The sequence below is a fragment of the Hyaena hyaena genome, unplaced genomic scaffold, assembly GCF_003009895.1.
Source record: "Hyaena hyaena isolate Hyena2069 unplaced genomic scaffold, ASM300989v1 scaffold_362, whole genome shotgun sequence".
NCBI lineage: Eukaryota > Metazoa > Chordata > Mammalia > Carnivora > Hyaenidae > Hyaena > Hyaena hyaena.
Window position 1 is genome coordinate 472638 of NW_024080998.1, and position 13193 is coordinate 485830.

Sequence of the window (13193 nt, forward strand, 5' to 3'; positions counted from 1 at the left end):
TGCAAACATATGATATTTGTCCTTCTCTGCCTGACTTATTTCGCTCAGCATAACACCCTCAAGGTCCATCCATGTTGCTACACATGGCCAGATTTCATTGTTTCTCATTGCCATGTAGTATTCCATGGTATAGATAAACCACATCTTCTTGATCCATTCATCTGTTGATGGACACTTAGGCTCTTTCCATGTTTTAGCTATTGTGGAGAGTGCTGCTTTGAACATTGGGGTACACATGCTCCTATGCATCAGCATTTCTGTATCCCTGGGGTAAATTCCTAGCAGTGCTATTGCTGGGTCATAGGGGAGTTCTATTGTTAGTTTCCTGAGGAACCTCCACACTGTTTTCCAGAGGGGCTGTACCAGTTTGCATTCCCACCAACAGTGTAGGAGGGTGCCCGTTTCTCCACATCCTCGTCAGCATCTAGAGTTCTCTGATTTGCTCATTTTAGCCACTCTGACTGGCGTGAGGTGGTATCTCAGTGTGGTTTTGATTTGTATTTCCCTGATGAGGAGGGATGCTGAACATCGTTTCATGTGTCTGTTGGCCATCTGGATGTCCTCTTGGAGAAGTGTCTGTTCATATCTTCTGCCCATTTCTTCACTGGGTTGTTTGTTTTTTGGGTGTGGAGTTTGGTGAGTTCCTTATAGATTTTGGATATTAACCCTTTATCTGATATGTCATTTGCAACTATCTTTTCCCATTCCGTTGGTTGCCTATTAGTTTTGTGGGTTGTTTCCTTTGCTGTGGACCACTTTTCTTAAATGCAAAATGGATGAAAAGCCTAAATGTAAGACAAAACCATCAAAATCCTAAAGGAGAAAGCAGGCAAAAATCTTTTTGATGTCGGTTGCAACAATTTCTTATTGGACATGTCTCCAGAGATAAGGGAAAACAGCAAAAGTGAACTAATGGGACCTCATCAAAATAGAAAGCTTCTGTATAGCAAAGGAAACAACAACACTAAATGACAACTGATGGAATGGGAAAAGATATTTGTAAATGATGTATTGGATAAAGGGTTAGTATCCAAAATCTATGAAGAAGTTCATCAAATTTAGCACCTAAAAACCATAAGCCAGGGGTGTCTAGGTGGCTCAGTCAGTTAAGCGTCCAACTTTGGCTCAGGTCATGATCTCATGGTTTGTGGGTTTGAGTCCTATGTCAGACTTTGTGCTGACAGCCAGCTCAGAGCCTGGAGCCTGCTTCAGATTCTGTGTCTCCCTCTCTCTGACCCTCCCCTGCTCTTGCTGTCTCTCTCTCTCTCTCTCTCTCCCTCAGAAATAAATAAAACATTAAAAAAAAACCCAAATAACCCAGTGAAGAAATGGGCAAAAACCACGAATAGACACTTTTCCAAGGAGATATCCAGGGGCACTTGGGTGGCTCAGTTGGTTAAGTGTCCTACTTAAGCACAGGTCATGATCTTGCAGTTCACAAGTTTAAGCCCCTCATTGGTCTCTGTGCTGACATCTCAGAGTCCAGAGCCTGCTTCAGATTCTGTGTTTCCTTCTTTCTCTGTTCCTCCCCCATTTGAGCTGTGTCTCTCTCTCAAAAATAAACATTAAAAAAAAAAAAAAGACATCTAGTTGGCAAACAGACACATGAAAAGATGCTCAGCATCACTTATCATCTGGGAAATATAAATCAAAACCATGAGATACCACTGCATACCTGTCAAATGGCTAAAATTAACAACTTGGGAAACAATAGACATTGGCGAGGACACGGAAGAAAGAACCTTTCGCATGTTGCTGGGAATGCAAACTGGTGTGGCCATTCTGGAATATAATTTTTGAGGTTCCTCAAAAACTAAAAATAGAACTACCTTACGACCCACCATTTGCACTGCTAGCTATTTCTCCAAAGGCTACAAAAATACTGATTCAAAGAGGCACATGCATCCCAGTGTTTATAGCAGCACTATCAGCAATAGCCAAATTATGGAAAAAGCCCAAATGTCTGTTGACTGATGAACGGATAAAGAAGATGTCGGGTGTGTGTATAATGGAATATTAACTTGGTGATCAAAAAGAATGAAATCTTGTCATTTGCAACAACGTGGATGGAACCAGGGTGTATTATGCTAGGTGAATTAAGTCAGAGAAAGACAAATATATGATTTCACTCATACGGAATTTAAGAAACACAATAGATGAACATAAGGGAAGGGAAGGAAAAATAAGGTGAAAACAGAGGGCTGGGCGCCTGGGTGGCTTAGTCAGTTAAGCATCTGACTGTTGATTTCATCTCAGGTCATGATCTCCCGGTTTGTGAGTTCACGCCACATGTCAGGCTCTGTGCTGACTGTGGAGCCTGCTTGGGATTCTCTCTCTGCCCCTACTCTGCTTGTTCTCTCTCTCAAAATATATAAATAAACTTAAAAAAACCCAAACAAACAAGGAAGCAAACCATACAAGACTCTTAAATACAAAGAACAAATGAATTGCTGAAGGGGTAAGGGTGGGGGATGGGCTAAATGGGTGATGGGCATTAAGGAGGGCACTTGTTGGGATGAGCACTAGATGTTAATATGTAAGTGATGAATCACTAAATTCTGTTCCTGAAACCATTATTACACTCTATGTTAACTAAGTTGGGTTTAAATAAAATTTTTTAAAAAAGAAATTAAGTTTGGGTGGTGGGGTTATTGTGATAACATAAAAGTTAGTATTTTAATCATTTTCAGGTGTACATTTCAATAGCATTAAGTACCTTCACAGTGTTGTATGAGCATTGCCATTATTTCCAGAAATGTTTCCTCTTTCCAAACAAACTCCTATCCCCATAACAATAACTCCCTATTCCCCCATCTCTCAGCTCCTGGCAACCACCATTCTACTTTGTGTTTATGAATTTGCCTATTCTAGGCACCTCATATATATGGAATCACACAATATTTGTCCTTTTGAATATGGTTTATTTCACTTAATGTTTTCAAATTTCATCTGTTATAGCATATGTCAGAATTTCATGATTTGCTAAAGTTGAATAATATTCTATTGTTTGTTTGTATCACATTTTGTTTATTCTTCTGTTGACAGACATTTGGGTTGTATCTACCTTTGGACGATTACAAGTAATGCTTTTATAAAAATTGGTGTCCAAGTATCTGTTTGAATCTCTGCTTTCAGCTCTTTTAGGTATATACTGATTCCTGGATCATATTCTGTGATTCCATGTTTAATTTCTTGAGGAACCATCATATAGTTTTCCACAGCAGCAGCACCATTTTACATTCCCACTAGCATCCTCACCAACACTTGCCGTTTTTCTTTTTAAGTTTTTAAAATTCGAATATAGTTAACATACAGCATTATATTAGTTTTGGGTGTACAATGTAGTGATTCATAATTCTTTACTAAGTGCTCATAACAGTAAGTATACTCTGGGACACCTAGGGGCTCAGCACCTCACTGTCTGACCCTTGATTTTAGCTCAGGTCATGATCTCACAGTTTGTGCGATCAAGCCCCATGTCGGGTTCTGTGCTAACAGTGCAGAGCCTGCTTGGGATTCTCTCTCTCCCTGTCTCTGGCCCTCCCCTGCACGTGCTCTCTCTCTCTCTGTCTCAAAATAAAAAAATAAACATTAAAAAAAATAAGTATACTCTTAATTCCTTTCACCTATTTCTCCGGTGCCGCCCCACCCCCACCCCCACTTCCCCTCTGGTAACTACATTTATTCTTTGTATTTAAGAGTCTGTTTTTTTGTTTCTGTCTCTTTCTTTTTTTGTTGTTTTGTTTCTTAAATTCTACATATGCTACTTACTTCATTTAGCATTATACCATCTAGATCCATCTGTGTTGTTGCAAATGACAAGATTTTATTCATTTTTATGGCTGAGTAATAATCCATTGTGTGTGTATACACACATACATACATATACTACATTTTCTTTATCCATTCATCTATTGATAGACTCTTGGGTTGCTTCCATATTTTGACTCTTAATAAATGCTGCAATAATCATATGGGTGCACATACTTTTTTGAATTAGTATTTTTGTAGTATTTGGGTAAATATAGTAATTCTATTTTTAATTTTTTGAGGAATCTCTGTACTGTTTTCCACAGTGGCTACACCAGTTTTCATTCCCACCAGCAGTGCACAAGGGTTCCTTTTTATTTACATCCTCACCAACACTGGTTGTTTGTTGTGTTTTTGATTTTAGTCATTCTGACAAGAGTGAGGTGATAGCTCATTGTGGTTTTGATTTGCATTTCCCTGACGATGAGTGATGTGAAGCATCTTTTCATATATCTGTTGGGCATCTGTATATCTTCTTTGGAGAAATGTCTGTTCATGTGTTCTGTCCATTTTTAATTGGAAATTTTTTTTATGTTGAGTTGTATAAGTTCTTGATATATTTTGGATACTAACCTCTTACTGTATATATCATTTGCAAATATATTTTCTCATTGAGAGAAGAATTTATCTTTGGCAAAGAAACTTGTACCAAACTTACCCATCTTCTCTACCATACCATTCATTGGGAATATTCTTTTGAACAAAATCAGGTTTTATAATAGGGTGAAGTAAACATGAAATTTTAATGCAAGATGAAGATACTCATAAGTGTCACTGAAATTCGATAGAGTTGGACTATTACTATGATATTTGGCTATAAGATACATAGATATATCTGTATATGGAAATCTGTGACTCTGAGTTAAGGCTTTTGGTTGTAAGTGACAAAATCCAACTCAAACTAGTATGGGGGGGAAATGGGAACTTCTGTAATTTATGTAACCAGAATGTGGGAAGACTCAGGTAACTGGCATAGGGACTAGTACACTCAGGACCTTTGTCTTTCTCTTACCTCTCAGGCTTGCTTATCTCTGTATGTCAGGTTTCGTTTCTAAGACCACGTTTCCCCACCATACTAGAATAACTCCTAGTAAGACCTTAACATGAACTTTCCTAACCTCATAGTAGATAAGGAAAGATACTTCCCTAGAACTAGTAAAGAAAATCATGAGAAAGAACTATTGATTGATCTAGCTTGGAACAGATAATAGTCTTTAGATCAGTTACTGTGGCCAGGAGACCAGGTTAAGCAAGGACATGATAGCTCCCATTTTGGCCCACATACTTAGATTGAACAAGAAAGGAGGGAGCAGTTAAACAATAAAACTAATATCCAAGTGTAACTGTAGTCAGTCACATAGCTTGAAATATCATCTATGTTTAGTAATTCCAAACTCCAGTTCTCTAGCCCTGAGATCTGTCTTGTTTCAGACGATCTTCTTGACAGCGTCACATGGATGTCTATTTGGTGTCTTAAACTTTGGCTAGAATTCTTGTTTTCTTCCTCAAAAACCTGTTTCTCTGCAGTTTTTCCCATCTTAGTAAATATACCACCACTCATTTGCTCGAGCAAAATCTTTATTATTCTCTCATTCCCCACATTTATCCATCAGCAGGTTTCCTTAGGGTAACCTACAAACACATTTAGAATCTGCCCCGACCCCCATTTCTATCTCAACTACTACCATCCTAACCAGGCTACCTTCATTTCTTGCCTTTATCAATATCCAGCCTCATAACTGGTCCCCATGCCTCTCCTCTTGCCCCACCCCCACCCTCCGTAGGCCATTCTCCATATAACAACCAGAGTGTTTTCCATTTTATTTTATTATGTTTATTTTATTTATTTATGTTTAAGTAAGCTTCACACCCAGCATGAAGCCCAACTCAGGGCTTGAACTCAAGACCCTGAGATCAAGACCTGAGCTAAGATCAAGAATTGGATGCTTAACTGACTGAGCCACCCAGGCACCCCATAGTATTATCCTTTTTAAACCTAAATCATACTATCACTCTCCTCCTTGAAACAACCCAGTTGTTTTCTATCATACTTAACAATAAATTCCTGACTCCTTTCTCTAACTTACAAAATTCTTAGATAATCTAGTCTGTGCCTACTTCTCTTGAGGTTACCACTTTTATGCCCTGTATTCCACAGGGTCTTTCTGTGATTTGTGTACAATGCGTATATTCCTGCTTTAGGGCTATTGTCTCTCCTTGAAATGCTCTTCACTTCATCTTTACAGTGAGTGCCATCTTGTTATTCTGATCCTAATATCACTAAATGCCATTGTCATTAAGTAACTGGGGCCAATCTAAAATAGATTCTAAAATAGATCATTTAGTTAGCCTCTTTTCATATCAGACTACTATAATTCTCTGTATAGAACTTACCAGAACTTATAAATTGTTATTCTGTTTCCCTCTTTAAAATGTACATTTTGGGGCACCTGGATGGCTCAGCTGGTTAAGTGTCTGATTTGGGCTCAGGTCATGATCTCACAGTTTATGAGTTTGAACCCTCTGCTGTCAGCCCTGAGCCCGCTTCAGATCCTTTTTCTTCCTCTCTCTGCCCCTCCACTCTTGCATGCTTGCTCTCCCCCACCCCAAATAAAAATTTAAAAAATTTAAATTTTATGGTAGCAGGGACCATATCTTGTTATATCCTTGTATAGTTTGGTAAATTTTAATAAATATACCTATATAATTTCTACCTAGATCATGATATATAACATTACAAATCCACCCCCCCCGCAGTAGCCTCTTTTTATTGAGTCAGAGTCAAACCCCCAAAAAGTAATCAATGTTCTGACCTCTATTTGAGGATTATTGTTGCCTGTCTGAAGGCACATAAATGGGATTACAGTATATTCTCACCTATAGCAGTGGTTCATTCTCGTCCATTGCTCTCATATTCCATTATATGAGTATACTACAGCTTTTTATGTTCAACTATTGAAAGGCATTTAGGTTATTTTCAGCTTTTAGCTATTATAAATTAATTATAAATTATTTTAGCTATTATAAATGATGGATATGAATCTTTGGGTGAAATTAGTCATAGGAATTTCGTATGTTCATTGTTGAAAGATAAGACAATACCAGTTTTCTAAAGTGGTTTTACCAGTTTACTCTTCCACTGGCAATGTATGAGAGTTCTGATTGCTTCATGCCTGTACCAACAGTTGGTATTGTCTTGTATGTGTGTGTGTATGTGTCTTATGGCTTTAAATTATTTTCCTGATGACTAAGTGAACACTTTTTCATATTTTTATTGACTTTTTCATAGTTTTCTAGTTCAGATTACCTCTTTTTTCAAGTGCTTATTAAAATGTTTTACTCATTTTTAAATTGGGTTACCTTTTTTTCCTTATTGATCTGTAAGAGTTCTTTTTGTTCTTTATGATCTGTAAGAGTTCCATGAATGAAAAGTTTTTTTATTTCAGTGATAAGTTCAACTTATCAGTTTTTCATTGTTTGTATTTTTTGTGTACTTGTCAAGAAATCTTGGCCAACTCCAAGGTCATAAAGATACTGCTTTATGCTATCAGCTAGAAGTCTTATTGTTTGACCTTTCACATTTAAAACCTACAGGCAAACTGGAATTCGTTTTTGTGCATGGGTTGAGGTAGAGGTCAGGGCATATTTGTTTCTATACAGCTGTTCAACTGATAAAACATTTATTGGGGAAAAAGTTAATCCTTTTTCTCCTGCCTTTATTTGCTACCTTTTTCAAAAATTAGGTGACTTTGAATGTGTAAATCCATTTCTGGATTTTCTTGTCTTTTCAATGTGTTATATTTGTATATTCTTGCATTAGTTACTATGCTATGTTAGCTACAATAATCTTGAAATAAATCTTGACATCTGGTGGTGTAAATAAATCTTCCAGCTTTGGTCTTCAGATTGTTTTGCTTTCTTTCACCTTTTGCATTTCCATATATGCACTTTAATAATCAGTTTATCAGTTTCCATACATAACATTTACATACTGCATTTACATACTGTTTTTATACTCTTTTATAACCCACTTTTTCTACTTATATCTTCCATGTCAATAAATACATTTCTGTTATATTTTTAATAATACATTCTCTTGTTGATGCCAGTATTTTCCCCCTTTACAAACAGCAATGTCATCAGCATCCTTAATTATTTTATTGTCTTTTCTGAAGACATCTAATTCCTTGAGAAATTATAAGCATTTATACTTATCACAAGTGTGAATGCCATTAAAATATGTGTTGTGGGAGAAACTAAGATGAATAGGACTACAGGCCCTTGCCTCAAGCTGACAGCTTAGGTATTATGAGACATACACATAATTAACTGCAATTAATTTGTTTCATTGAGACACAAATCATGAACTGTGGAGCTAGAGTGCCTGAGTTTGGAAATCTCACTCTTCCACTTACTAGCTCTCTTTTTCTTTCTTTTTTTTTTTTTTTTAAGTGGACAGAGTAACCTTCGTAAGGTGTTGGGAAGCTTAGAAGAAATCGTATGTTAAGCACTTTGACCAGTGATCTAACACAAGATGGGTCAATCAAGTGTTACCTATTGTTGTGATAATTAGTTCTAGAAAAATAACAGCTGTAAGTGGGTTCTAGGAATAGGTGTTTTACGAATAGGCATTCTTTTTTAATCTGTGATATTCATTGTTTCTGTTCATTCTCAAAGATCTGTAGTCTGTTCTAACAGTGTTTGGCTTATAGTAGGTACACATAAAAATTGAGTATGTGAATAAATGAAAATGTATTCTGGAGACACTGGTATATGAATTGTGCTGATCTAATTAATTTTCTGATTTCAGATTTGAAAGATTAGAAGTCTTGGCTGTATTTGCCTCCACAGTCTTGGCACAATTGGGAGCTCTCTTTATATTAAAAGAAAGGTACATTTGTATACAATGTCACTGTCATTGTAAATTCCACCTATAGCACCTTTGGGAATATGAAGGAATCCAGTGAGACACGTTTGGTTTGAAGGGTATACAAATTAAGATGAGCAGTGCTGGAGTTTTGATAGTATGTCTTCTTCATTTTTCAGACTTTTCTCCCTTCTTTTCACCCTCCTTTTATTACCTTATTTGATGCTACTAAATCCTGAGCAGGTATGAAGGAAAGGGCTTCAGTCAGACATGTTTTAATGCTTAGTACAAACCCATTGAAAAAAGTTTGGTGGAGAAGATTGATACTACGTATTGAAGATAATTAGTAAGTCTCCTTTCCTGATCACTGCTAATAATCAACAGTTGGATATCATATTAAAAGATTTTGTTCAGGGTGCCTGGCTGGCTCAGTTGGAAGAGCATACAACTCTTGATCTCAGGGTCATGAGTTTGAGCCCCATGTTGGGTGTAGAGGTTACTTACACAAATAAGCAAACAAACTAACAAGAAAAAGATTTTGTTCACATTAGATTACTTCTGTATTTAATAAAGCTTTTTAATTTCATAATTTTTAGAACCAATTTAATACATTATTTCTTTCTTTTAGTGCAGAACGCTTTTTGGAGCAGCCCGAGATACACACGTGAGATTTTGCTTTTGATATAACATAATTTACTATTATATTTGATCCCCAGTTATTAAGAGGTATATTAGGAATAATGGTTACATTGGCCAATGTCAGAGTTCAGAGTGTGGCAGTATACATTTCACTGATATTTCACAAACAAAATCCCCCAATTCCAAGACTGCTTCTTTTCACCCTTAATTGTTCCCAAGTCTTTATGTTTTTATATTGCACAGGAAGGCCTTTGTACCCTGGCTTTAGGTCCCTTGTTATTTCCAGGCCTAGGTCCACACATAAACTAGCCATGTTGGTCTTCTATAATTTAAAATTTGATATCCAAAATCTTCTAGTAGCACCTTTAAAAAGATAAAATTGTAGAAAAGATAAAATTGAGCCTGGGTGTCTCAGTCAATTAGGTGTCGGACTCTTGATTTCAGCTCAGGTCATGATCTCATGAGATTGAGTTCCGTGTCAGACTCTGCACAAAGCATGGGGCCTGTTTGGGATTCTCCCTTTCCCTCTCTCTCTGCCCCTCCCCTGCTCACTCTCTCTCTGAAAATAAGTAAATGTTTAAAAAAAAAAGATAAAATTGTAATTATCTACTACATAGTTGCCAAATATATGGACTTTACCTCTTTTGGCCAGTTCAATTCAAGTTAGTCTGACTGTCTAGTATATTGTAAACCAAATACCATTGCATTTATATAGATTTATAACAGCAGTTACCTGTAGGAAGATACTGTTAATGCTGAGTCAGATTTGTCCTGTGTAAGATGGAGCAGTAGACAGGACATGGATTATGGAGCTCAAAAACAAGTTCAGAGTCTGGCTCCGCAAATCCCAAACCACTGAAGCAGACCGCTCTCCCTTCCCATCTCTTAGTCTGTCTGCATACTGAAATTATATATTGATATTACCAAGAAAAAATAATGGTAAATGTTATTATTATTCTTTTTAGGGGAAGATTATTAGTTGGGACTTTTGTGGCTCTTTCCTTCAACTTGTTCACGATGCTTTCTATTCGGAATAAACCTTTTGCTTATGTCTCTGAAGGTATGATTTTTACTTACCATTAATAAAAAATCTAATTCATCTCTCATAAAAACAAGTCTTGTGTTTGTTTCATTAACTCATAAATCAACTAGAAAGCTTATCCTAAAGAGAAGAGAGAACTACCCGAGAAGTTCTCAGGTCTTTTATGAGTAGAGGATTACAAATTTAATTACTATAAGCCTTAAAAGAACATATTACTTGGGGTGCCTGGGTGGCTTAGTTGGTTAAGCGTCCGACTTTCGCTTAGGTCATGATCTCACGGTTCATGGGTTCGAGCCCTGCGTCGGGCTCTGTGCTGACTGCCAGCTCAGAGCCTGGAGCCTGTTTTAGTCTGTGACTCCCTCTCTCTCTGACCCTCCCCTGCTCATGCTGTCTCTCTCTCTGTCTCCTAGAAATAAATAAACATTTAAAAAAAAAATATTTCTTAAAAACATGCAGAACTGACATATATTAAATTATATGTGATGAAAAATTACATTTGCCAAATAACATGCATGGGATTTTAGATGTGTAACCTACCTAAAAAAGGTCTGTTGCAAGCATTTTAGAAATATCAGTATATTTCAAATGGTTGATGTGCTCATGTATATGTATTTTGAAATATTCTTTTATTTTTAGGTCTTTAAAAATTTAGACTGTTATTTCAACTCAGTGGCTAAAATTATTGTCATTTTTCAGTAATTTCCATGTTCTGGAATCCCACTAACCCACAAAGGGTCAATCACTGATTGATGGAGAAGTGAGGTAAAACCAAAAGTGGGCTGTGTGCACAGACCCACACTTTGAAACAAAGATAGGAGAGGGTCTTTTTAGGTCTTCCTGACTTGAACACTATGACAATCAATAGAAGAAGACTTTCTGAATTGCCCTTTCTAGTTTAAACACCTTCATGTTATGAAGAATTAGTTGTATTTGTATGAATTAAAGTTTGAGAATTACTGCATGAACTAGAAAACTAAATACAGTATTTTGATGTCCCAAATTATTTTGAAAAAAACATAAATTATTAACATAGTATAATGTTCATTCTAGAAATTTTAAGAAGGTACAAAGATCTAAAAATTATATCTCTCCATGAAGATTGGAAAGATCCAGGTTTTCCTTTTACAAATAATGCTACAATCTGCTTTCTGATATCAGATTTCTTGAATGCATCTGTGAGTTTTCAGGATAAATTCCCCAGAGAAATTATAAATGGGTTAGAAATAAAATATCTTTTAAGTCATTAATGTATATCGTGCCAGACTTATATCTGGAAAGACTATCTAGTTTATATTTTCATTAGCTGGATATTAAAGTTCCCAGAAACATTAATATTTGTGACATAAGTTGAAATTTGAGTAGAAAATTATACTGGGCACTTTCTGTCTGCCAGGCACTATGCTAAACTCTATATGGATCAACCCATTTAATTCTCCCTGTAACCACATGAGTAAATAATTTTATTGTTTCTATTTTACACTGAAGTACTGAGAAATTAAATCACTTGCCCCAGGCCTAATGTCTAGCTAAGAGCTGGGTTTTAAGCCAGATATTCTGGCAATAGAGTCTGCTCTTAACTGCTCTACCAAATGGCTTTTGTATAAAGCTTGCCAATCTTTTACATCATGTTACACGTAAAATAGTGAATACTTCTGTAACCCTGAGATAAATGTAAGAGGATGCTTGAGCCTTGTTCAGTAATAGTAACTGGCAGGTGTCTGCATGTAGCCAGATCCCCTACCTGGCCTTTCCGAGAATTGGTATACCTATAACCCATTCTCAGCATACTGCTTATGAAGTTCTGCTTTACATTTAAAGAGCCTTTAAAATTAATAGTACACTGACATATGTAAGTTCACTAATTCCTCCAGGTCAGTGATATAAATAGTTGAAACTACTTTTGCTTTATTTTCTTGAAGGGATAAAAGAGGAAAAAGGTCTAGATTTAAGTAGCATGTCCTTTTGTACAATGTTATACAGTTGTAAATCTTATCTTTTAAATTAAGGAAATCAAGTATTTCTGGTAGTGGTTTATTTTTCTATATAGATAATTAAAGTGTTTTCTTCTTAAAGCTGCTAGTACGAGTTGGCTTCAAGAGCATGTTGCAGATCTTAGTCGAAGGTAAGATGTTCTGTGGGGGTTCATGATACACAATTTCAAAGGGATGTACAAGAAATGCATCTGTCATGGGAATTTACATTTTTCATTGCTGTGGCTGCTACATGAATCTCACAGATCAAACTTATTCTCCTTTTACTTTTTAATTGATGATATAAGAGACCTTTATGAGTGAGAGAACTTTGTTCCCACATCTTCTTTGCTTTCTATAAAAGACATATGATGCAAAAATACAAGTTATCTTTTACAGAATTTCCATCAGTATTACACTGAGTTCTGCTAATGAATGCTCTTTGTTTCTTCATAGCTTGTGTGGAATTATTCCAGGACTTAGCAGCATCTTCCTTCCCCGAATGAATCCATTTGTTTTGATTGATCTTGCTGGAGCATTTGCTCTTTGTATTACGTATATGCTAATTGAAATTAAGTAAGTAGTTTTTATTGCTGTCAAGTGGTTTCTACTTTGGGGGCCTGGCTTTTAAAGGCATCTGCGGGATAGATAAGGATTAAACTTAGAGCATGTTTGCTTATGACTAAGCAATAACTTTGTGTTATTTTGGTTAAGTCTTGTCCTTAAGTATCTTCATCTGAAAAATTAAGGGGGTTGGATTCAATAAGTATTTTTCACCATAATCTATAATTCAGACTGGAAAACTATTTAAATTCCCTACTGCTGACCTGGTGAGTGAAACAGAGAAGATGACAGTGCCAGAAGA

The 13193-nt window shown here is 36.2% G+C and overlaps 1 protein-coding gene across 3 annotated transcripts in view; it reads left to right on the plus strand.

Moving 5' to 3' along the window:
- SLC30A6 (solute carrier family 30 member 6) overlaps positions 1-13193 on the plus strand; it is a 37612-nt gene that overhangs the window by 12295 nt on the left and 12124 nt on the right. For all 3 annotated transcript variants that reach the window (XM_039250322.1, XM_039250323.1, XM_039250324.1), the window contains 5 exons: positions 8621-8701; positions 9306-9341; positions 10282-10376; positions 12432-12480; positions 12785-12904. In XM_039250322.1, the coding sequence (XP_039106253.1) occupies positions 8621-8701; positions 9306-9341; positions 10282-10376; positions 12432-12480; positions 12785-12904 (381 nt within the window). The remainder of the gene's footprint in view (positions 1-8620; positions 8702-9305; positions 9342-10281; positions 10377-12431; positions 12481-12784; positions 12905-13193) is intronic.